The 26,232-nt window shown below is 38.2% G+C and overlaps 1 protein-coding gene across 12 annotated transcripts in view; it reads left to right on the top strand.

The window, feature by feature from the left end:
- The window catches only part of KLHL13 (kelch like family member 13), an 84,581-nt gene that overhangs the window by 19,782 nt on the left and 38,567 nt on the right, over positions 1-26,232 (top strand). For 7 of the 12 annotated variants that reach the window (XM_055818040.1, XM_055818043.1, XM_055818042.1 and 4 more), the window contains one exon: positions 8,324-8,395. The exons of the other annotated variants lie outside the window; for them this stretch is intronic. In XM_055818040.1, coding sequence (XP_055674015.1) covers positions 8,324-8,395 — 72 coding nt within the window. The remainder of the gene's footprint in view (positions 1-8,323; positions 8,396-26,232) is intronic. 12 annotated transcript variants of the gene reach the window in all.

Here is a 26,232-nt window from a genome sequence, read left to right as displayed (position 1 = left end):
CTCTTTCCTTTCCTGCAGTTAGTCCCAATGTTTCCTTTTTTTTTTTTTTGGCCAAAATTCCAGTAATTATAGGATTTTCCATTATAGTCTTTGTGCTTAGTTTTTTTTGTTTGTTTTAAATATAATATGAGTAATGTGGTCTTGAGTGCCGCCTTTTAAACCATAAGCTTTGATACTCTGGAGCTACTGCTTTGTTCTAATGATAATTATCTGGGAGAATGGTACCTTTGTGGACAACTTCAGTGCTTTTCTTGGCACTGAAGGGCTCAAGAGAGGAGAACTGCTGTTACCTCAGGCACCTCAATTTCTAAATTCTTTTGCATTTATAGTATTTATGCTATATAATGAAATTTTTTTTGTTTTTAACTCCTAGTTAGAAACCAATTTGGTGTCTTACATGGGATTTGCCTTTTTTGTTACCTAGATCTAAGGAAAAGTTTTTTTTAATGTTTTTTAGGCTTTCCTTTTCCTGGAGCCCTTTGCATACTTTCATAGATATGATTTCGTGATTTGTAGTTTAGTGTAACTACTTAAAAAATTGTCATTAATGCTTAAGCATTAATTTCCTCATTCTAGAGTGAGGTTTGGTATCTGCAAATAGTGTCTGGTAGTCTGTCTTGCTTTCAGTCAAGAGAAAATCCTCTTCAAGCTAATACTGTCATGTAGTCACCTTTTTCCCTTGACTTCTTCCAGGCTTTGGCTCTCAGTTCAGGAGGGCTCCAGGAGAATTTCTTTATAACAGCGTCCTGGCAGGGTGGTGGATTCTTTATGAAGCAGCAGGGGAAATCCTTGTGCTGATCCAGCTGACTTACCCAGGAGATAGTGTTAATTTGATGTACTCTTTGACCTTGAGATCACACTCTTGTGGCCAGAGTCCATGGAGATTTTGCTACAGTTGGCTGAGTAGCAGTGATAATATGGAACATTCTTTAATAACTCTTAAGAATAATAATGAATATTTTTAATAAAAAGATTGTTCTGTGGTACCTTTTATGAATAACCATAGTAGTGGATTATTTGATTTACTGGTCATGGCACACGTTTTCAGATTCTTGTCAGGGCTCAGGCAAAGTCCCTGGATTAGATCTTGTGGGCAGAGCTGTTTTTTGCAGCTCCTTGAGCTGTTCCAGCCTGCCCCCGAGACCATCATCTCTTGGCAGTCCCACCTCTGACCCAGGTAGTCAGGTAGGAGTTGCTCAGGGGTCTCCTACTTGGGCTGCTTCATTCATGGATGGCACTGTGCTTAAAAGTGTCCCTGTTTAAATTCTCCAAACTCAACAACAGAGATTCCTGCTGTTAGGAATGAAGTGAGGGGGTATGACTATAGACTTGGTTTGGTTCAGATTCTTTTGTTTCAGCTTTCTAGGCTGCTTGCTTAGGACAAATGAGCTTTTTCATAACCAAAAATCTTCATCCTTTAAAAAAGAAAATGTTCTTTAAACTCTTGCTGTAGCTTTCTAGAAGGTATAAGGGTGAATGAGGGAAGTAGTAGTTGTGTGGCCATCTAATCTACATGATTGCATAAGTTTGTGTTTTAGACAGGTACAGTGTTTTAGAAAAGTGCAGTTTTATTTACTTGCCAGCTGGGTATCACTACAGAACTTGGAAAAAATTGCAGTTGAATAATAACTTCATTATTTTCACTAATAAGATATCTTCGTCGTTAACAGCTTAATACAATTGGAACTAGAGCGATATTTTTTTTTTACAAGAGATACAGTTTAGATATAAATGTTCCGAGTATCAGTCTACATAGCTTAAAATATTTCCATAGTGATGCCAGAGTTACTGATAATACATATGTTTTTCTTTGAGTGTATTTACAGATGTTGACTATTTTTAGCGTAGTAATTTTCAGAAAAGGCTCTGTGAAAAATAGACAACAGTTATTTTGTGGGGCTAGCATTTAATTCGTACAGATGGTTGCTGTTAAGGACCTTTTAGTTGCGTTGCAGACAGCTTTTCATGGTCTCGAGCATATGGCTGGGTCAGGTTGTGCTCTGATACTTAAGAGAGTGGATAAGGCTTATAGCCAGTGACACCCACCGTGAGCAGTGTTTCTGGATTTGCCTACGTTAAGACTCCTCTGTGTCAGCGTTAGTAGCTGCAATAACAGGTAGTATCTATCTGGCTAGTTCCTTTAGTTCTTAGGGGGTTATTGAAAGGGTAAATACGGGTGAGATACAGTGGGATAGCTTGTGAATTGAATAGAGTCAGTCCTTGTTGCAGGTTGGAGGCGCAGGAGCGGGTTTCTTTTCCCAGTTCTACATGATCATAAACTTGGCTTATCTCTGCGCTGTAATACTACTTTCTGTAGAGTGGTATTTATGTGGTCATATAAAGTTTGTGGGTTGTATAATGGAAATTGCTATTTACCTGTTACTGCTGTTTTTATCGTGGTTGTTACTGTGCAGTTAGAACATGCATTATTTCTGGTTAAAAGTGGAAAAATGTTTTGCCTTTTGAATGCTCAAGCAGCAAGTTTAAAGGACTTGAAATATGGACTGCAACTTAGTCCATTACATAAAAAAGTGTCTTTGCTAATAAGAATGTGTAATAAAAGCTTTTTCATGTAGTAGCATTGACTCCTACATTCATAAACTTCAACAACATTAATTCCTAAGTATACTGGATAATATTTAACTTAAAATTGTAGAAATAAAGTACTTCAGCCAAAACGGAGATAGGCACCCATTCCCTATGCTGATTCTTTTTTTCCTGACAGGCTGAACGAGGGTGCCTTCTTGTACTTGACATCTGCCCATGTCTGAGTGAGTCTAATTTGTACAATAGTAAAAGGTACTTGAGCTGTGCCCTCAGTAAAGTAGATTAGGGGTGTATGTGACAAGTTGGACACGGAAGGGACATGATGTATCTAAGCTATTTGGTTTCCTCGTGAATGGACTAATATGTTCCATTGGCCTTCTCTGATCTTAGTAACCACGTAAAGCTTTATGCTCTTAGAGTAACTGGCAGTCAGCAGGTGGTTTTTTTACCAGGATTTTTTTCACTGCTAGTGAGGAGAAAGTGGGATCCAAATGTCATGAGTCCTGTTGTCTACTTGGAGACAATACAGGTTTTTCTTTTACTTCTATTTGTGGGATTGCTTCTGTGTGGTTTTTTTTTTACGTGCCATGCTTATCTAATCAAACTTGTCAGTGGATTCAGCAGTGTGCATTTATTAAGTATAGGTGGTGATCAATGAACTATGCTGAAGTTGTAGCTGTAGGTGAAAGGCTTTATGAGCGATGGAAGATGCAGGTGAAATGCAAGTCCTTTACATTACACTGAAGGTAAATCTGTGAGGACTCAAACATTTTAAGAACATGTCTACATCAAACTGCTTAGATATTTTTGGGTCAATTAATAAGCTTCGTAATATTTTTATTCATCTTGCCATAAATCTGTGAGAGTTTGCATTTGGTTCATTGTGCAAATCCAAGCATGAAACAGTTGATGAGTGGGCTTGTATTTAAAATAATATTTCATTTAAAACAATGTTTTGGTACACACACCTCAGCATTGTAAAAATTTTGCGTTCTGCTACTTTACTCTCAGTGCAGGGGGTTGGGACTGTCCTTGCACTGTACTCTGACCTAGTGTCACATGCTGCTGCTTGTGGAAATGGGTGAGTTTTCAGGTCCTTGCCCTGTTTGTGGGAAAGGTGTGATGCTGTGTAACAAGGTAGTTTTTTTGTCCTTGGAAATCCTCAGGTAAAAGCTACCTTTGCTGGCAGTAAAATAAGGACATTTGAAGAATGGAAAGGGAGGGGGGCAAGGGAGAACCCTACTGCCACCTGTAATGCATGTCAGGTGCATGGGACTCACCAGCCTGATTCTTCACAGTTTGATATCCAGCACCAGAAATACTGCCTGAAATGGTTGATGTGGCAAGAGGTGTCCCTTCCACTACAGCCTGGAGGGATGTGTCTGGGGGGTCTACTGGATGGTGAAGTACTGGTGGGCAAGAGCTGTTCGTCTCCGCTCTTGCAGAGGCTGTTGGCTGCAAAGCTGTAGCAGGCAGGCTGCTGTGTTAGTTTAGACACAAGGCAGTGTCATCTTCAAGGTCATTGGTGTGGAAAGAAGCTCATTTGAAACAGACGAACTTTAGAAATAATCTACAAAGAGAGGAGGGATCTTTGACTCGTGGCAGACTCAAACTAGTGGATTAGAGTTTCAGTAAAAGTGTGTGCTCCAGCTGCGTATTGTCCTACATGTCGCTTAATGAGTATATTAGCAGAGAGGTCTGCTTTTAAACTTTAGTTATATAAATCTTATATAAAATGCTATTCTGTGTTTGCTTTGGAATTTAACAATGACTCTGTTATTGTCTGATTTGTTGCTCTTAAAGTCCAGGTTAGGAAGCTCTTAACTGCCAAAACATAGATTGACTTCAGAGCCATGATCTGTTAGGGCACAGATGCTGGTACTTAGGCAATGAAATAATCCTGTTTTAGCATGGGAGCACAGTAGCAAGATTGTGTTCCTGCAGATGTGCAGAGGTTGAAATTGCTGAATGGTTTTGAGATTATAGGTTTAATTGCATTAAGACTGTGTGAAGGTTTTTCTTGCCCTGTGTTTATTTAAATTTTGCTGTCTGTATGTTTTATAAAAGATTGCTGTAGCTATGCAGTGAAACTGTATTCTGATTTGGTGCAGGCATCTTTCTGGACTGTTTTGTGACATCTTTTAGGATGATCAGGGTAAGGCAGTAGATCTTGCGGAGCTTTACGCTGTGCACATTGGTAAAGTTTCCATTGCCGGCTTGCATCCTGCGTGTTAGAGTGTATTTTTCACAAGCCGGGTGTTTACATTGACTTAATCGTGCTCTGTCTGCTGTACAGGCTAGTTTTATAGTAGAATGGTTTACATAGAACAAGAATTACTTGCACTGATTTTAAATATGGTTTTGTATTATGGAGTTCAGTGTAGTGGATCCTGTTCTGTTAAACAGTCTCACTTCCTTTTTGGTGTATGCAGCTTACCTGAAATTGCACTGCTTGTAAATGGCATTTCAGGAAGTGTGAACTGATCCAGCATGTGCCTCCTGCTGAATTTTAATGAACTCCTGTGTGCAATATGAAGTGGGTTGTCTTTTTGAGTAACAAAGCTTCCTTAAATTTTAGGCTTTGGACAGTTTCATGTAACTTTTGTTTTTAGTGATGATCTCTTACTTTTGCTTCAAGAAGCCAAAACTGAATAGTTTTGGAAACAGTATTACTTTTTTTAAAAAAAAAAATGTAGTAAGGAACACTCTTGTAGTCTTTTCAATTAAATTGAAAAGTCCATGGGGAATATCTTTTTTAAATGTTGATCTGATGCCCTCTTTAATGCTTGTTTCTAAGCAGCATCTGGGTGTTTGCAGCTGGATCAGAATAGCTGCTGGTGGAAAGGGCTGTCTCTGCTGTTACTGTGCTAGCAGAGTGCTCGGCAATTGGCTTGCAGCTGTTACCGTGTTTCGTTTTGATCAGAGGTAATCAACTTTTTGTACTGGGTTTGCAAGAGGCAAAGTGTTACCTTACCAATTGCTTACTTGCACTTGTAATGCTTACCTGTGCTGTGTCAGCCTTGAACTCCTGGTTCTTGCTGCAAAGGCTCAGTGATAGTCTATTTTACTGGAGGCAGTCTTGTGTTATAATTATAAATAAAAACAAAAATTCAAGAAATTTATGAACTTCATTATGCAGCAGTTTTTTTTTTTACTTTATCCATATGCACAACTGACTGATAAATATATATCTTTCATTCTTTTGAATTTGAAGATGGTATACTTTTACTTAATTTTTTTTGTGTATGTGAAAAGTACAGCTCAATATCTAGTTTGCAGAAACTCTTCTTCAGTAATGTTGTGTGAATACTCACCTGACAAGCAGTGCTGGTATACAAAGGTAAAACTAAATGTCTTTCATCCAAAGTGCTTGTAACTTGGAGTGCAAAATGAAGGAGAAGTGCAGATGGGAATCTATGGAAAATCAGAGTTACTAAGAAGTAATAGTTATGGTGTATCAGCACTCTGGCTGTCAAGTGCCATGTGTCGTTGCTGACTTGGTGGTGGTTTTGAAGGAGAAATCCTCACTGCTTGTGTTTTAAGGCTCCTTTGTGTAAGGGGTCACATGAAAGTAAACAGAGGTGCTTGTTGGACAGTTTGCCAAAGCTTGATCTAATTACGGGGAACAAATGTTGCAAATACGGCAAAGCTGAGCCCTGAAGGGCATTAGAAAACAGCTTTTTATGCTTTATGTGAAGGGAAGCAGGACTATTGGATGGATGCACTGTGGTAAATTAATGTGGCTGAAGGGACAATGTAGGAAGACATTTCAGAAGTTTCAAGGGTTTAAGAAATGTGGAGCTTGTTTGAAACCAGAAAAATTTAATTTTGTGAAAGGTAGATTTTACCTGAGTAGATAACAAGGGAGAAAAGGTTGCATCTTGAGGATGTTGTAGAAATACCTTTCAAAAAAGTGTATTCGACGGTAACTCTTTATACAGGCAGCATATGCCTGTGAAGTGTGGCTTTTTCCCAGTTTATCCTAATAGATGACATATATTGATAAATGTCATTTATCAATGCAGCTGCATTTGTTAAAGGCTTTTGCTGGTCTGAAATTGTAAGTCCATTTAGAGGAACAGCACCTTCATGTTTCCTATGTCTTCACTCTTTTGCCAAGGGAAATGATCCTGCAATTTCTTTACTGCCCCCTGGCAAATGAGTTGCCAGTCAGGCAGAATTCCCCATCCTTAATGATGTAAGTACTGCAGGCAAGATGAAAAGTATAAATGTAGAACTGTCCAAAGACTCAAAGTAGTATGTGGGTAGAAAAGAAGAAATGAAAAGATTGTTTTGATGTAAATATTGTCATGTTCACCCAAGGCTTTATAATATTAAAATGTCTGAAGACTTAGTTCAACTTGAGAATTTCATTTTCATTCTTAATGCTTTGTTGGCAAAGAGAATGACTAGGAAAGTTCGGTGGTGGTTTTTTTATACAGAATTTTTCATTGTCTGGAATGCTTTGTGGTGACAGAAGTGACTTAAGGGTGATTTTAATTGGGAAGCAATTCAGTTCTTAGCACCTTCTTAAGAAATACCTTTAATGAAGAAAAAAGGAAAAATATAAGTGCGTCCTTGTGAAGGGAGTCCCTCTTATCTTCTCTACAATGGCATTTTAGGTATTGGAAACTTGTGATTAGATCCTTCTGAACCTTTTCTTCTATAAGCTGAACAGAGATGAGTAAATAAGAGAACAAAGGAATTTTCTTACTTCATTTACTGTTTGTGCTTCAAGTTAGGCCCAAATCTGCTACCTTTCCTATTCAGACTTTCAGCAGTTGAGGAACAGCAAAGCTTTGGTCCTTGCATTGAAATAGAGCACTGTGATTTTATTTCCTTCTCACAGAAACTGCCTCTGTAGCCCCTCTGCTACCAAAACCTTGCCATGCAAACCCAATACAACAAATTAATTAGAAATTATCATCCTAGATTAGATCCTGCCTTTGTGGGCCAGAAGATGACTCATTGAAGATTATGGTAGTCAAGGTAGTCGCAGAAATACAGGCAACGCAGCTGAGCAGTAGGGAGTGAATTCATGCAGAGAAGAGTGCGTGTGCACTAGCTTTGTGGAAGATTGTGATAAAGGCTTTTCATAGAGATGGGCATTTTTAATATTGTCTGCATACAAACTGGGTTGTTTAGCCATGTGCCAGTACAAACTGGATCTCCTGGCCTCGTCCCAGTACAGACTGGGCCCCATCCCAGTACAAACTGCAAGCCCTGGCCCCATAGCTGTACACACTGGTAGCTGTAGCTCAAAGCACCTAAAGCTTGAGGATGGCAGGGAGTGTGCTGATGTTTGGTTTAGTATTATAGCCCTGCAAGGAGCAGGGAGTTGGACATGATGACCCTTATGGGTCCTTTCCAACTCAAGATCTATGTTGTGGTTTGTTTGTTGGTTTTTTTTTTGCCTGTGTCCTTTTTTAACTTCAGACTTTTCAGTTGATGGGGTTTATTCTTGATTTTTTTTTTTCTCCTGCTGTTGATAGTCTGGACATATTTCTGTAAAAATCTCAAAAGGTAGTACAGAGATGGATAGCACACAGATACTGTTATGCCTGAATAAATTTTAGAATGTCCCATCTCCTTTGTGGCTCTCTGTGATTTAGTTTTTTCTTCAAACAAGACTTGTTACCAAAACCAAAAGATGGACTCCACAGGTCTTCAGGTGTCACTTGCTGCAGCTTCATTTGTTCTGCCATGTTAAACACTCTTCAGTGTGTCTGGTCTCATCTAAAATTACATATTACATTTTATCTCCTTTGGTCAACAGGGGAGTTACTAACCTGGGAGGCATGGATCATTCTGTGCTCAGAGGGGAGGTGTCAGCAGTGCTTCATGACAGGTATGTTGGAAGTGTCTGAATTCCTGCAGAGACATGAGTTTTCTTCAGAATGACAGCCTGGAAGGTCGTGTGTGTGGTTTTTGTTTTTGTTTTTCTTTTTCTTTTTTTTTTTTTTCCTTCCCCATCTGGAAAACTGAGGAATTCTGGAAGAGCTAATTAACAAGTGACTTAAGAAATGAAAGGATGTGGTTAGTGATTTGTAAGCTAATTTGTTCCTCAGAGATGGACTACGTGATTTTCAAAGCAAGAGGACCTCCACCTTCACTTCCCCCTGCCCCCCAGCCTTAGTCTTAACAGTTCAAGATTTCTGTGGATTTTTTTGATTTAGTTGATCCAGTTGCCATTGCATCTGCTTTTAGGTATCCAAAGGCCAATTTTAGTACAAGGAGGCAATAACAGTTGCTATCCAGTCTTTCAGCGTATGCTGAAAACATTCCTCATATGACTGGAAATGAATTTCTGTCTTACAATATATTGAAATCAGCGATTCTGTCTGTCTTGGTTACACTTTACCTGCTATTTAATCTTTTTGTGCTTTATGATTTAAAGCAAGAGTTGAGATGATAACCTTATCCTGGAAGAAATTCCAGCAACCTTATTTCAGTGTCTTCCTTTCTTGAAATAAAGTTCTTACTTAAAACATAATAGTTCCTTTATTAAGTCAACCTGAAAGCTATAAAATTGTTTATATTATCTTGTGCTGTACTTTGTACGCCTGCAATGGTGGTTTGGTTCATCTGATTAATTTATGTTGGAATGACTGGTTTCATTCTTTCAAAGAAACAAATAGTATTTTTGTAGTGTAGTATCTTTCTGTAGAAAATCTTTGAGGTGCATGCTATATCTTGATTAGTTTTCACATTTTTTGTAGTTGAATAAGAATGTCATGCTTAAATGGAAAAGAAAACATAAGATTAGATGTCTTAAGTTTATAATGAAGTAGCTGCTGGCACAAAAGTTTCTGGCACTCCTTTGTATAGGAGCTTCATCATGCCAAGAATGTTAGTTTTGATTTGATGTTTTTTGTTTCTGAGGAACTGACAGGGTACTTTTCTATACCGCTGTATGAAACATAGCAGCATGAATACGAGTGTTTCAATTTGTTTTCCTTTGTAGGTGGTTGAAAATATTACTGCATCAAATGGCATCATTCATGACTAGCAATTTTCTATTAATGCCATTTAAGACTTATACATTCTTCATGTTGATTGATTGTTAATGGCATTTAATCATTTAAACCTTTCATTTAACTAGATTAATATATTTAAACAACTGTTTTAAGCATTCTTCTGAAGCATAAATGCTCAATTATTTCTGTTCCAAAGGTTGTATTGACATTTAGCAACCTTGTTTTTTTTAGCAAGTTTAGACTGAAGAAATCTGAATGTTTGTATGAGTATGACAACAGTTGAAGTTATGTTGGCAGCAGTTAAATCATTCTTGTAGGATGATCAAACTGAGCAGCGTGCTGCTTTCTGCTTCTGAGGCAATTTTTCACTGTACGTTTGATCTTGGATTAGAAGTTACAGATTTTCTGCTTCTTTTTTTTTTTTTTTTTCCAAAACAGGCACACAAGTGCCCGTTTTCTGCTGGGTGCATTTATGGTGACTTAAGCATATCCAGTCTGTTTCACTTTTTACTCTTGTGTATGAGTGATTCTTATATACTGCTGGCACTCAGTATACATAGGAATGCATATGGCCATTTAGCAGTGTTGGTCAGTCACATTTCTGCTTAGCATGAAAAACAGCTGTTTAATGAATGATGCTTGATGAAACTTGAAGAAAAAAAAATTGTAAAAGCTTTCCTTAAAGCAGAGTTATGATGTGTTCTCTTTATCTTCAACTTCCAGTCTCTAGTAATCCCAGAGTACCTCTTTACTCCATCCTATTTCCCTCTAGTTACTCTGTTGTACTTGATTTTATTTAGCAGACATGCCTCTCTCCGTCTATACCAGTGACATTACAAGCATTTTCTCTTCTTCTCATTAGGTTTATGAATTTGTCTGTTGTTCTTAGGCAAGTGCACTTTTTTATTTATATTTTATAAGTATGTTTTCATTTGAGATTTGAATGGTGGCATTTTCATATGAAGCCTTGTGAATACATTCATGTAAGAGTTAAAGTTAGAAAAGAAAGAACTGGAAAAAATCTAGTGGATTTTTCTTTTTTTTGAGGAGATGACAAGTTTCTTATTTCTTGAGTACTTGTATTGGTCACATCTGGTCTCAGTATGGTGTGTATGACAGTGTTTGTGCTTGTTTAGGAGGAAATGTTTTCATAACATCAGTGGAAGGAATAACCTCTTCAGTAAAAAGTGTTTCCTCCAATAAATGCTTTTAGCTTTCCAAATTACTTTATTTTTTTTAACCAACATGATTTAAAGAATAATAAAGTAAAACCTCACAGCTTTAGTGTTGACTTGCATTTAAATAAAATCTCTAATTTTTTTCAAGATTGACTAGGGAAGAGTAATGTGTTCTTTGTGATGGAATATTTGATGAAACAGAAGTTGCTCTTGTGTGACTAGAAATTTATATGCAGTTTTGCATATATTGGAAAGGTAGCATTGGGTGTACTGTTAATTATTTTTTTTCCATGAAGAAAGGATAGGTGGTTCAACGTAGAAACATTCTCGTATATTTAAAAGCTGGCTTTTGGTTTTGGTTCAGGTACATTTGTGGGTTAACTGCAGTTAAACTCCCTCTGTACGTGGTTTCTGGATCTTAACATCTGCCCAAATGTAATTTTAGTATATGATTTGAAAACTGGTGCCTTTGACACGTGAAATGTTTGCAACTTGATCTTGATGTGGGAAGCAAATAGGTGTGGATCTAGAACGCTTTGTATTACACATGAAGAAAGTGAGCCTACTGCTTTTAATGGGAAAGGAAGGCTTGCAGAGTAGGCGAGCTGCTTGGAAAATCTGGCTGGTTTGTACTGTGTTCATGACTGGGTAAGCGGTGTTTGCTGAGAAGTTCCAAGTCTGGAAAGTTCTCCAACTGGTGACGTGTTGTTAGCAGTGTAATGTAATCTCATGCTGATTGTCACTTGCCCTTTCAAATCCATACCTGTCTTCTGTCACTTGGGTGGATATGCATTGGTTGGAACGGTTTTCTTGATGGCGAGTGGTGGGTGTAGTGTTATAATCAATTGTTTCCCTGCTCAGTTTGGTGTTTATTTAATGTGTCAAGTTAAAGCCACTTTATGCTTATGGTAAGGTGCTTTAGAGTCCTAAAACTAAAATAATCTTCTCAAATAGCGTGTATAGCATTATCCCTTAGAGAGGTTATGTGATTTTTCTGCACATAATTTATCCATTGCGACCCTATATTTAAATTGGGTCTATTAGTTCTCGGTCCAGACTGGCACAGTTCTTAAATTGATAATGCACAAAACATTCAAAAACTAAAATAACTCCTGTTGTTGCAAAATTGAATCATTTTAATATGCTGTTTAATCTGCCTTAGCCAGCAGTTGATCATCTAAACAACTTCAGAAATAAAAGTTGTCATCTTTTAAAGCAACAATGCTATCTTTAATTTACTTAGTCCCAGAAAATACTTTCGGTGCTAACATTCTGCTATAATCGGTGTCCTCCCATATAGTCAAATATGGAAGAATTAAATTATTCTTCATTAATAAAGGGAGGGGGAAGAAAAAACTTCTCTGTGGTTGCATCTGATCAGTTTTTGTGTCATTCTGCTGACAAGAAGGCACCTAATTTTGTAAAGGGAAGTAGACATTTCTTTGTGGGTGCTAAATAGTTTGGTACTTCCTACATGTAAAAACAAATGACCAAACAGCACCCCACCCCAGAGTAACTAACTGAAGGATGTGTATATTTGTGCCTTACTCGAAGGGAAAACAACCCTCACACCTGAACCGCAGAAAAACTTGCATTATAAACCCCAACCAGTCAAAAAAACCCAACAAACCCCACTTGTATATTCCATTTTTTTAATGCTAGAGGTGTTCGAGGTGTTCTGCATGTATATGTTCATGTGTGCAGCATGATAATACGTTTCTGACGATTCCATTGTCTTTGGACAGCTGGGATGTCTGTGATTCAGGTTTTAGTTCATGTGGATGTAAAATGAGGCATATCTTAAAAAATAATTGCACAGTGGTGGAAACTATGCTGGAAAAACAGGATACCCAGTCTTGCTTGGGTGTTCACCGTATGGGGAGATCTGTAGGATTTGCATCTGAAACTGGTGTTTTGTTTTGTTTTGTTGTTTGGTTTTTTTTTCATTTTAAATGAGCTGCTCTTCAAGCTAGCTAATGTTGTTAAGGATAACTTGTGAAAATGAGAAGTGTTAGGTTATATTTGCATTAGTGTCCTGCCCTGCACAGTGACATTTGAAGCAACTATTAAGTTTTGACATGGTCTTCAGAGGTATCATAAGTATTCTGCAGGACCAGTGAAGGCTGCTGAGGAAAACAATTTGTTTTTTCAGACAGCGTGTTCTTCTACAGCCTGGTGACTACCAATCCCATAAACAGATGGACACTGAAATTTGAGATCCAGATATTGGTATGATTCCTGCAGGTAACAGTAAATTTAACAACTGAAGATAATAGTGCACTGTTAAAATGTACAAGTATTTCCATCACGGAAAATCCTTATCTATAACTATTACCACTGCTCTGCCTTGTTACAACGTTGTGCATATATTTATGCCTGACCTTCCTAAGACATTTCTGAAACCTGAGCGTTTTGTTAATCTCCTTCCATCTTCCCAAGCTATGTTATCACATCCAGCTCCATCGTGTTGGATTCCAAACATTTTCAGCATGCAACTGCCCTGTTCCAAATTCCAGACTTCTGGTTTCATTCTTCTGCTCCAGCTCACCTCTTACAGGCTAGTTGAGTCAAAGCTGACAGCCAGGTAGGTGGAGGTCTATCAGCCAAGGACCTGGAATGAAATATAATTTGAAGTGAATGTGTTAAATCTTCAGATGCTGTCAATGTGCTTCTGTTGTCCTAAGGAGCACAGAGGTCATGTATCAACAAGTCAGCAAGTTCCTCAGTACCCCAGCTGGACAAGGATCTCAAATCTGTTTTCGCAGTTGCTTAAATGTGGGTCGATGTGACCTGAGTGAGTCAGAGCAATGTGGGAGTGCAGCAGAACATGAGAACTGAAGCAGAGGAGTTTGCAGTCTTTGTAAAGCTGTTCTCTCCTGGCTAGAGCAGCATCTTTGGCTGTTGTCTGGGTTCCTCTTTTCTCCCACAGTGCGCTTTTCTCCTCTCTTGTTCTGTCTCCCGAGTAATTAGAGCACCAATGTGACTGTTCAGTTCTGTTTCTGGATAATTAGAGCTGGGCCCATATAGTTAAATACATAGGAGTCTGTCTGGGGCTTTGCTTGGGGCTTTGCCAGGACATCACTGGTCTGTCATTGTCAGCCGGAAATCCTTTTCTGTTTCGTGGGGTGTGACAAAGACGTCAGCTGATGAGCAGTAATTATGTGATGCATGCTGGCTCGATCTGAATTTAGACTAGCCATCTCTCTGCTATGCGTGGTTTAGGAGTAATGAGGAGTGTTGTTTAAGAACAGAATGGCCTTGTTCTCTGGACAGTTATCGTGCTGGGTTAGAAAACCATTTACAATGCAGAACTTGGGAGCAAAGGGAGAGAAGGGGGGTAAATGAACTGAATCACATTACTGGAATTTGCTATTAAAAAGAATTTATTATGTGCATGCAACAATGGAAAGCTAAGGCTCAATAATTTTACTTAGTTTTACTTTTGCCCTTTAGATTCTGTATGCTTTCATTGGATTACAGCAATGAGGTAGAAATTTAGTCACGCTGCGGCTTGTGCATTCTTCTAGAGTGTTGATAAAAGGTAATCGTAAATAGTCTCCTTATCTGAAAATGCTAGATTTAGTTACTCTACACTGAGGTGTTTGATGTGAGGGCTGAGAATCCTGGACAACTTCTTAACTGTTTATTGAATGTAATTATTTAACATCCCTGGTAGTCTTCAAAGAGGTCTTTTCTTTTTAATAAATCAGGATTGTGTGTTTAAATTGAGTATTGCCATTGTTCTCCCTCAAAATCCCTGAAAGCACATTTCAGGAACCAGCACAATTTTGTCATATAACAAAAAAAAAAAAAAAAAAAATTCCCCAGCAGCTGCTTTTTGCACAGCAAGATGTTCCTATTTTGCTTATGTTTCCACTTAAGTGAAAGAACCAAAGAAAAAGGTATGTTTGTGCATGTTGTTGCTTGATTCAGGATGTGAGCCAGAACAGAAGTTTGCAGAAATCTGATGAGAAGTACTAAAGAAAGAACACTCTTCTGTAGCAGTGTTTATGTAAAACTCCTGTGGTCTAATAGTTACTGTAACTGTTGGTTTCTGCATAGGTTTATTATTCACTGGAAAGTTTTTATTTCAGTGTTTACAGAGACTCTTGTGGCAAATGTTCATCTTATCTTGAGCTACCAACTGCGTTTTGCTTCAAGTTCCGTGCTGACCCTATTGAATAAATACCTGGCATATTGCCCTGCCTTCGTCGCTTCCTAATCTGTCTGACTGCTGTACCCTGTGCTTTTTGGATTTGGAGTAGTGTATGGCTGGCTCATTAGAGATTTCCCAGGTGCCCCCAGATTTAATCTTGCCGCTTTTTCATATTTCCATTATATGCTATTTGAAGGCTGTAAAATCTTCAGCTCTCAAGGGTTGTAGTATCATGAAAGTATTGAGTTCATCTGAGATTACCTTTGACTTGCTAGACACCAGAAATGATTTCAGTTTAAGGTTTGAAATTTAGAATTGCTGTTCCAAATGAGTGACTAGATGTTTGCAGTTTAGCAAAGCATTTCTTCGGTGGCAGTTAAATGACTGTAAACACATGGGTAGACAGGAGCAGTCCAGGCATGACTGACAGCAGTGCTTGACTTTTTTTTTAATTTGATTATTTTAACACTTCATTATGTGGGATTGTAGCATTGCATTTTCCAGGCAACACTTTGTGCAATACGCAGCAAGACTTTGTTCAGGTGGCCACAGTCTCATTATGCCTGGTCTGAGTTACTATCGTGATTCTTCTCAAATATTACTGTGCAACTTTGGTGTTATTGCTGACTTTTGAGGTTGTTGGAAAATCTTTCAGGCAAATAAAGTGGTGTTACAGCATGACTTGTGGTGGTGTTTGTGATGAAAATAATGTTTTGTACTTCTCGTGGTATGTGTATACCTTTCTGCATATCATCATTCTGCCTGGTGTGGGCAAAATGATAATTACAGCATTTCCAGAAACCAAACTGCTGAACTTAAGAATGAGTAAAAGCATTAATTGTAAGAACACGTTAGAGCAAATCTTTGCTTAACGCATAAGTTTTGCTTTGTTTAGAATCCGGAAAATGATTATAAAATGGGACACATACTGCAAAGAGCTGAATATGTATATAGCTGAAAGAATATGCAAAGGCTTGTGGGAAGGTGTGATAAGTAAGTGGGGATGCTTATAGATGTCCTTGTATTTCAGCTGTGTCTTATGTTGGTTCTGCTACTTGTACGTAAGTACCTGAGCATGGTCGTGGGTTTCTGTGATACCTACACCAAACTTCCTAATCACATTTTAAATTCATGTAATTAAACTTTAGTAGTCCAAGGTTAGTGGAAAATTATAGCCAGAAATTCTAATTTGTGGGTCAAAGATTGTCTAAAGTTGGAGAATTGTTAAGGTTTGTCATGTGAGGAACAGTGGAGCATCAGAGTTGACGCACTTGGAGTCATTTATCCACATAATTGATTAATGTTATTTTATACCTAATTCTATGCCACCTTTCTTCCTTTTCCTGCTTGGGAAACTGTCGGTGGAAATTTTGACATCTTGAAATGGTGTTATATTGAAGGCTTGGGTTGGAAATGTTAAAATTACTGAAATGAAGTTACATCTTAAATTCTTCTTTAAGTGTGTGCTTAGCAGTACAGATTATATTGCATAGATCCAGGTATGATACAGAAAGAAGGGTGTTTATAGTTCTTATATACACTTGTATAACACTGTCCTGGGACAGTGTTAACGACACTTTGGAAGTGGGAGGTAAAGCTGGAGAAATTTGGTTACTGGCTTTGTATGTGACTCTGCTTTGGGTCACCTGCTGTGCCTTTAAGTACAAACCATTTTTTTTTTTTTTAATTACTTTTCACAGTTACTTCTGTGAATCTGTGTTGTAAGAAGAAATGGTAACTGGAAAGCTGATAGTGATAGCTGAAGCACGTTACGTGAAGAAGTTTCTTATATTTTTTTTCTCCAGATATCTGCTAGTTTCATTTGAAGCTTTCTTTTTATTGTGTCGGCGAGCTGATGAGTAATGACTCCCTGTATACCTTTACCATTCTTTTTGTGACGCTGTGCACTCCTAATGTATTCCTTGTTGTCCGTCTGCCTTCTGTGCTGTTAAGTCCAATCTACAAGTTGTTCCTCTTACAGAAGCCATTTCACAGGCTTGCTCATCCTTTTCACACTCTGCTTTTTCCAGTTCCTTTGCTATAGCTGGTGAGATGGGGCAAAGTGCAGAACAGCTCCCGTCGCAAACCAGGTAACTTGAGGGAATGATGCTGTGTTTGCCAGCAGGTACTACAGGCTTAGGAACTTGTACGGCTGGGCACAAGCTAGTCCAAGCTAGGGATGTTGCACAAATCAACTGACACTTAAGACAGTCGTATTTTGCATCAGTGTTCTGCATGAATTGAGTTTTCTGTTTGTGCTGGGTTTTTTCCATTTAAAATGGGAATTTATGAAAATTAGTCTTTGTCTTGTAGAGCAGTTCTTATGAATACCAGAAGGTGGCATAACTGATTTTTCTAAAAGTGTTTTGATTGTAAGTAATACACGGGATTCTACTAAGCTTATTTGAAAGCTGCGGTGAAATTTTGATCAAAGGAAAATTGGAACAGTTTAGCCTTTAAATATTAAGGGAGCTATTCAAAGATGCACTCACTCTGCTCTTTTTCAAAATGTGAAAAATCTGATGGGATTCATGCTGGCTTTTAGATCTGGTTTTTGGATTTGAAAGTAGTTAACTGAAGTGCAGGATGGAAAGAAAGGGTCTTCTATCATGTGTGCAGTGGAATTTTTTCCTGAACTGTTCTACAGAATCCTGGTTTTCCATGAACACATTGTTTAGATAATTTGCTTTACCAGTTTGCAAAATGAGACTTATTCCTGTCTGTGTTAAGCTCTTCAGGTTAGCTGGTGCTATGCAAGAATAAATTATTGATATAGTAACTTAACAAGTTGTAGTTTTATGCTGTAGCAACTCTATAAACACGTGCAGATTCATAGGTGTACCCATGTTAAGTGTTTTAAGTAGTAAGTGGAAAGGGTATGCAAAAAAAGACCAATAAGCATTTAAATGAAAATTTGTTTTCAACATCATATGTATTTCATTCTGGCAAACTGGAAACTTAGTCTCTGTGCAGTGTTGCCATGCATTAAATGTTGATTTTGCATTAAAACTTTTTTGGTTTGAATAGTTAAATTGATTGGTGTGGGACAAAACCAAAACTTTGGAAATAATGGGATACATGGGATTTTTTTTTTCTTTCCTTCAGCTCCCTCTGGCAGGCAAACACCTGAACTACCACTGCCTTGTTTTGAACTGTTCCAGAGAAAGGCTTGTCCCAATTCAAGGTTATCACAGTTGTTTGGTGTTGTGTATGTATGAATCGGAAAGATTTTCAAGTGCAGAAAAGTAGATGACTGTAGAAGGCTCTAAAATAAAAATATTTCTTATTTCAGCTGACTTTCGTGCAGTCTTTTGACACGTCACAGCTGTGCAATGCCATTTCATCCCAAGGACCTCTATACCATGCTCATCTATTGATCTTTTTTTTCCTGTAATGTGGCCTTCCCTGAGCCAGCTGTGATTCACTGGAGCAGCACAGATGAGTGATGTGACTGTTTTGCATACAGGTCTAGTGGTGTTTGCAGAACTGAGACACATTTTTTTTGCTGGCTTGAGGGTGGGTGGTGGGGAAGTGGTGCGGCTCAGCTGTTGGTAGCTGTCACCTGGGCTGACCCTTCGACCACCTCTGGTGCAGTCTTCCACCGATTTTTAAAAATTTATTTATTCCCCCTCCCCAGCTCTGTGTTTCTGAAGGGCACTTTGCTAGGATGAGGTGGTGTGGTCACATCTACAACACTATAAAGATCTCAAAAACTGCCATGGGTGTGTGGTAGTGCTGGTAGAATGGCTCAGCGGTGGGACCTGTAGAAGCTGCTACATGAACGTTTCTGAAAACATTGAACTTCAGTTTTCATTAGGAGTCAGAAGTTTTATATAAATAAAGGTTTGTATTCAGGAGACTAAACTATTTGATTTAAATATTTCATAGTTTTTAAAAATTCAAATAAGATTACCATTCTTCTGTGGGCCTTTCTAAAATCAGCTCGCTTAGTCTTTTCTCGCTACGTACAATTATTTTATGCCAAGCAGTATGTCCTGATTTGACCCTAAATTATCTGGGTGGTTGTGTTGTCACTAATTAGGGATGTTGTACCTGCAAACTTGTTCCTGTCTACTAAGTAAGTTAAAACTGTCATTTCAAATCTGCTTTTGGAAATGAGTTCATAGTTTGCCCACCATAACAAACTTGAATAAAATAACTTGCATCTTTTGAAACTTTGCCTAGGAAATGTACAGTTTTCTCTAAAGTTATATTCACATAGATGCTAAAGAAGAAAGCACTTTGTAATTTTCTTTCTATAATTTCATTATTACACAGGAATTTTGACATTTGCTGAATTAGAAGTAGAGTATAATGGTGTATTTCAGAGAAATGGAACTGTATAAGATGAAGTGTCATTTCTGCGATAATTTTTTATCTTCTAGAAAAATCAAAATGTAAGCAAGGTATAAATTTTGAAAGTCATGTATTTTTTGTAAATGTTAATAACCACTAAGATTGTGCGAAGTCTGTCACGTGAACATACTGATTTTTACACCCTCCCTACACCCCATTCAGCTGAATGTTAAAGGCTGTGCCTTTTGGGTCCTTTGTGTAACAAAGCTCAACAGGGGGAATTTACAGAAAACCTTTTTATGGTAGAAGATGACTAGATACCTTCTGAAGAGGTAGTATTGAACTCTGCAGAAATCTTGCAATTAAAGCTGCTCCATGCACTTAAGATTGCAAGGATGGTTAGAGATACCATTGAGGTGTAAATCTTCTTGAGATGCAAACACACATCTTCAGTGTCTTTGCTCCTGGCCTCCTCCCAAGTGCAAGAACCTGTGAAAAGTGTATATTTTTTGTCAATTTTCACTGCTGCTGTTGGGAATGGAAGAGCATCAAAATGAGAGACCCAGTTACTTGATTTTGCTTTCCTTTTGGGAACAAGTAGCGTGGAGGTTGTCACTGGCTTAATTTGCTGAGGGAGGGAGGATCCTGAGCAAACAAACCAGGGAGGTCCCCCACATTGTCTTTTGGAAGGAGTCTTTGGACTACACCTACCTTTGTCAAGTGGGAGGAGCTGATTCCTGGTTACCTTTGGCTTACAGGCCAAAAAAAAAAAAAAAAAAAAAAATAAAGTCTGGGGGATTAGTACAAGACACCCTTTGTCCCACATGACTCGTAAAGCTGTTCCAGCTTCAGTACGGATTCCACCTGTTCTCATAACATTTAGTTGGAATGATCTGCAGACTTGAAACTTTTTCTAGTGTAGAGCAACTGTACCTTTTTTCATGCTGAATGGGGGAAATACTAATGTCAGTGATAAATTGTAAACGGAACTTGTTGGTATGTAAGCCTTTCACATACCATTATGTGTGAAGGCAAGCTGAACTTTAACTGCAAGTTGCTATTCCATAAAAAAAAATTGTATCTGTGTGCTTAGGACTAGCTGATGGCTAATTGATTGACTCTATGAAGTGTCGCTTTTTTTGTGACCCCTCAAAGGGATCCAGCCAGCAGCAGTGCAGTGGCCGTGGGCAGCATGGTACAGCAGCTTTGTCGTTTTCCAGAAGACTCATTCCTGCTGTTTCTCAGCTCCCCGGTTGCACGCCACAATTTCTGAGAACCTGGTTGTGAAGCAATCAGCATCTTTTTAGAAACCTTTTTAATCTCCTTCTTCCCCGAGGGATTCTGACCTTCAGCTAAAGATGTCGGACTGCCCCCGCTGGAAACTTTGTGGGTTAGCAGATCAGATCCATCGGAATTCCTGTGCTCAGAGAAAGTTTATCTTTAGAGACAAAACAGTAAGTGGTGATCCATGTGCTTCATGCTTGCTTCCCCAGGCCTGCCCTTCTGTGGGGACTGCTTTGCCTAGTTGTGCAGGACCACAAAAACTCACTTCAGTGGATAAAGACAATGAGGTTTAGGGAATGCAAAATCACTAACAGATTGCATATAAATAATGGAAGAATGAAAGAAGCAGCCTACAAACTTTTACTTTAAGGATATTTTCAAAAAGCTTTAATCAACACGTGACTTTACACAATCTGCAGTTTGCTGTCTGTGGTGCAGGAAATACTGAAGTTGTTGGTGGCTGGTGCTCAATCCTAACCTCCCTTCAATTACTAAATTGTTTAATATATTTGCATCATATGAGTCAGATGTGTAAATGTATTTAGGCATACTTCACTAAAATAAATTGTGCAGCCAACAGACCATAACAGCTGTAGAGAAGTTGTCCAGAAAGAAATTCTTTGTAGTTCACAGTTTGACCTAATAAAAATAACTGTTGCTTCAGACGGTTATTTTCAGCAGGGTCAATCTGGCTGCTGTGACTGTGCATTCAGATTTCTGTAGTGATTTAATAAATATAATCACCTGGGAAAGATGAGCACAGTTCTCTGAATAAGTTGGTGTTAATTCAGAAACATTTCTTCTGAGTGGTATGTTGTCAGCAGAGTACACAGGCTTAGATCAGAAGCTGGAAACCTTCATTAAGTCACTTTGGTTTTACCTCCTAATAAATGTTTTAAGACCTTATTTTACCTAATGCTTTCTGTGTATGAGTAGTTTGCCTAAACAAAGCTGAATATTTTTTTTTTGCATACTGTAACCTGTAGCTTGTCATTAAGTTAACAGTGCATCTTGACTCTTGGAATTCATTTCTTGGTAGGAATCTTACCTCAATTTTTAAAGCAAAGCCCTCTTCAGGAATAAACAGAAGAAAATGCAGAGCATCCATAAGTGGCATCAAATAAAAAAATACTTCCATGGCCAAACCCACACACTTAGGAATAGATTTGAGAGATTTATGAGACTGTGTAATTACAAAATGTATCTGAAACTGAATTTATTATTGTAATAAATTAACCCTTCTAAATATTAAAAGTGCGATTACTACAAGGATTAGATTTGGTGTGTGTGTCCCCTTTTCCTGTGAGTTTCTGGGAAGCTGACTGAAGACTTAAGTTGTGTTTTTAAAAGAGTTTTTAAAATATCTGATTGTGATCTGATGGAAAATGGTGTGAGTTTTTAACTGTTTGCTGTTGCTGAATAATTTTGGAAATTTCATGCTTGGACCATCAAGATATTTTTCTTGCTAATGAATGATACTTGCAAGGACCAGGGTTGTGGGGTTTGGAAGAATGTATGAAATAGAGAAACTCATTACTCAACACAATTACTTCCCAGTCAGCCAGCTGCTGCCTCTTTGGTTTTTTGAAGAACATAAATTTGGGTAGTCTCAGAATCATGTGAGAACTCAAATGTTTCCGAACTGAGCGTCTGGGAGGGAAGGGGAAGTGGCTGTGTCAGATATAGGGCAATATGTATTGGTCATACATATATAAAAATGTGTATATATAGTACATATATATATAGTTTGTGTGTATATAGATGAAGACATACATATATATAGTGTGCATATGTATATTTTTGTATAAAAATAATGTTTACTGAAATGACGCATCCTAAAATGTTGCTGCAGCAATTTTCTCACACAGGAAAAAATGCTGAGTGGGTGGATGGCAAACTGCAGTACTTTTTGTTAAATGTGTGGTATATGCCGTCTGCTTAACCTAAAAAAAAATATAAAATAATAATCCCCCCATCTTTAAATATTTCCCCGTTTTAGAAATGGACAAACACATTGCTATAAAGACAGTAACCTGTGTTGCTTACAGCATTTTGACAGCAGGAGGGGATGGCTACAAACCTAATTTATCTCACTTCTTTATGCTTTACAATTTATGATTATTCCTTGAGCGGTCAGCCCAATTTAAGAGTTAAATATATTTAATAGTAACTATTTTGTGAGCATCTCTGTTCCATTTATGAAGCGGCGTGCATCTTAATGTCTACAGTGCAATTGTTTCCAAAAGATGCTCTAATGCATAGCTACTGTCTGAGGGCTTCCCCTTCCCCCCCCCCCCCCCCCCCCCCCCCCGGTTATAAAAGAAATAAAAAAATATTTGAAACAACACAGCAGATAGTATGTCAAAGTACATGTGTAATTTTTGGAACTGTCTTCAGTTATTTTAAAGCTTATTTCTTAACTTAATTAAAAAAAATGTGAATGAAAGGTGTTTCTTTGTAAGATAGATCTTTGAGGATTCTAGAAAAGTTGTAGTTTCAATAAAAATACTGTCAGGTGCATATTGCCATTTTTTTTCTATACTTCAATGTCTGGGGAATGTTACAGTGTTGCTGTGAAGGAACTGCAAACATAACTGCGCTAGTTTCCATTGCTTTCCTCTTCAGGAAGATATTTGCTTTCCCTTCATATGAATTTTGATATGAATATTTTCACGATATATAGTCAAATAAATTGTGGTACCAGACTCATATGTAGGGCAGTACTGTCAACACCATCTTTTAATTCTCTTCCAGTAATTGGAACATATGCAGTTTAATAGATTGAAAAGCCAAAGGCAGAGGCATGAGAAGCATCCATGTGAAAGGGAAAGAGCTGAATAAGGGGAAGCAAACTAAACTATCCCACTGAATTTTTTTTAGGGATCCTGAAGAGAAATGTTACACATCCTTATTTGCCCTACTCAGTTTCTAGACTTCTGCCTTTACAGCCTTATTTAAAATTCTGAAATTATTTGACGTCGAAATGATAATTGCTTTTGAGCTCCATGGCTTTGTGACTATTTTATGGGATTTGGGGCGTTCTGAAGACCATTTTGACACAAAGAAAAAAGTGGCGGTGTGCATCAGCTCAGCAGGTCGGTAGTTGTAAGATAACACGAAAGATCTGAACGTTTCCTTCCAATGCGAAACCTTCAATTTGGAGTGAGTTTTGCTAGTGCTGATATCACAAAACAGCTATTACAAAAGTACAGTATATATCCATTTAAACATGGAAACATGGCTTTGTATCAATGAATTTTTAGAACACAGGTGTTGGGGGGAAAAGAATCTCAAAAGTCTGAAGATGTTTACTAGTCTTACCACCACCATTGTTACATGTTTTTCTGTGGTGTTGAATCTGGCATCTTTTCGTATATGAACACTATCAGCAGGAAATAGTCTAACGTTATAAAATATAAAATTTGCAACACAAATATGTAGGCCTTTCTGTTGTCTACGTTTCTAGATGAAAATGGGAGATGTAAATCATGCTGTCACTGTAACTGAATGTTTTTTTTTCTGTAAAGCTTAAAGAAGCCTGGGGCTTTGGAAGTGCAGAAGACTTTTCAGGTCATGCTGGAAGGGGTTTGCAAGGCTTGAGGAAGTTTCCATATGGCTTAACCCTGTTCCCACCTAGTGCTCACAGTTCCTCTGGTACTTAGTAGAATGAAAGGAGAGAGGTAAGCAGCTTGTTGGAGTGGAACAGCCACAGCAAATCACTTGGCTGAGCAAATATTTTTCAGCTTTGTTTTTTACAGTGTAAGGACAGAAAAAAGAAGTTACACTCAATCTGTGCAAACTGATAAAAATCCAGCGGCATGTCTAGAACTGAACTTTTACTCTGCTTAGTTTTCCTACAGAAAAAAATAATGTGGCATTCCAAGGCTGAGAATAAATATTTGTAGACTAGTACAGTTTGACATTGTCACTGGGCTGTGATATATCTCCCTGCTTGTGACTTTTTCTTTGAACAACGATGAAGGGAAGTCTTACGGGGCATGCAAAGATGGCTTAAAAGTTTTGTTGGAAGTACACATGTGCCAGACGTGTAAGCATACTGGGTTGTAACAGACGAGCTTGTATTTTATAATGGCATATATTTTATATATACCAGGTGAAAGGCAGCAAAGGCATATATCTTGACAGTTGGTATGTATGAAACGATGTGGTAGCAGCTTAGCGTTGAAGTTGCACGAAGGAGGGAAGAGGGTATCACAAGAAAAATTAAGACAGTCGCAAGGGAAGTGGTTTTATCTGCATTCCTACACGGAAGATTAGGGAGGGCTGGCAGAAGAAAAGATGGCAGTGATCAGCACACTTGAAGGGGAGGTCCTGTGTGTTATTTGTTCATGTGCTTGTGCAGTATGGTGCTGCGTGCCTGCTCCTCTCGCCTGGGGCCGAATCCTGCGTGTTGGCCTGTAGCGCAGCAGGGTTTGGTGTGAGGGATGGAGGAAGAGGAGTAAGAAATGCCTTGCTCGGTTATGCACTCAATGTACCTCCTCTTCTGGGATCAGATCTGCACTGCTGTACAGCCTCAGTCAGCCGTTGGCCATGCTAACAGCTCACGTCTGTAAAACGGCAATGTGGGATCTTGCCTTTGGTCTTTTTATTGTCTCTTTTTTCTTCTTATGCCACCTGTTCAGTTACTTTCTGGAGGAGTTTTCTGCAGAAGTGCTTGTTACTGTGTCAGTTACCTTACTGTCCACGTGCTCAGTGCAGCTTTGGAAATACTGGCGTGGAAATGATTACTTTAAAAACAAAGGACGACTTCTTTCTCATCTTCTGTGTATAGAATAGAAGAGATGTAGGAGACTGATAGTAAGTAGAATGTAACTTTAAGCAAGTCCTAAGTGCTAGATCCTTTTAATCTTGAACATGAACTTGCTTGTGAGGAAAAAAAAACAGAAAGCAAGACCTTAAATGGTCCCAAGAAGCTGTTTAATCTCTATTGTTATTGTGGGACTTCAGCATTTAAGGGTTTTAAACTGAAAAGCAAAGCTCCAGTTTGGTGTGTTTTCCTAACACTTGTCCTAGCAATAACTGTTTTCTCGGCAAGTAGGTTTCTGCACAGAGCTGTAATGCTGCTTTTGTCCCTCCAAACGAGTTAATTTGGGGTTGAATGGCAAAGCGATGTAATCCGAGAACAGAAAATGTATCTTCAGTGGGTACAATACACTCCAGGAGGTCAGGTTATTTCCCCCATATTTTTAAATGTGTAACTAAACTATTATTGTGGCATCTTAATTAAAATAGCAGAATAACATACTGTGACTTTTCTGTTGTCTTAGGAATAGTTTATGTAAAGCATAGAATACATTTGGGTAGTATTTTCTCTGGGAAGACACAACTGACTGTCAGGAAGAAAACAGTATTTGATTTATTTTTTTCTCATGTGCAGATAGGCGATTCATTTCTCGCGTGGTTTTCCTTTTGCAAATGAAAAGCATTTGCCTATTTTTAGAGTACCTGGCACTAATTACTTCAATTCCCCATTTTGTACATTGGGTGTTTGATCAAGCAGCGTGTGCTGGACATTAGGAGGAGGTGAAGTTGGGCAGTGCTTGGGGTTCATATACTTTAAAAAATATTTAGTTACAGTTTCTTCTGTGAAGTTTTTAATTAGGTTACTTGTAAATTAAATGGAAAAATAAATGGGAACAGAAGCACCTAAAGGAGAATGAATGTTTGAGAACTAATGTTGCTTTGTATGGTGAGTGATGTTGTTGGGGTCAGAAGTGAGAAGCAACTCCAGTTTCTGGGTGTGATTGACTTGACTTAAAACACCAGTCAGTGC

The sequence above is a fragment of the Falco peregrinus genome, chromosome 13 (genome assembly GCF_023634155.1).
Source record: "Falco peregrinus isolate bFalPer1 chromosome 13, bFalPer1.pri, whole genome shotgun sequence".
Classification (NCBI taxonomy): domain Eukaryota; kingdom Metazoa; phylum Chordata; class Aves; order Falconiformes; family Falconidae; genus Falco; species Falco peregrinus.
The sequence above is the reverse complement of the archived record's forward strand: the minus strand, read 5'-3'. Positions and strand labels throughout refer to the sequence as shown.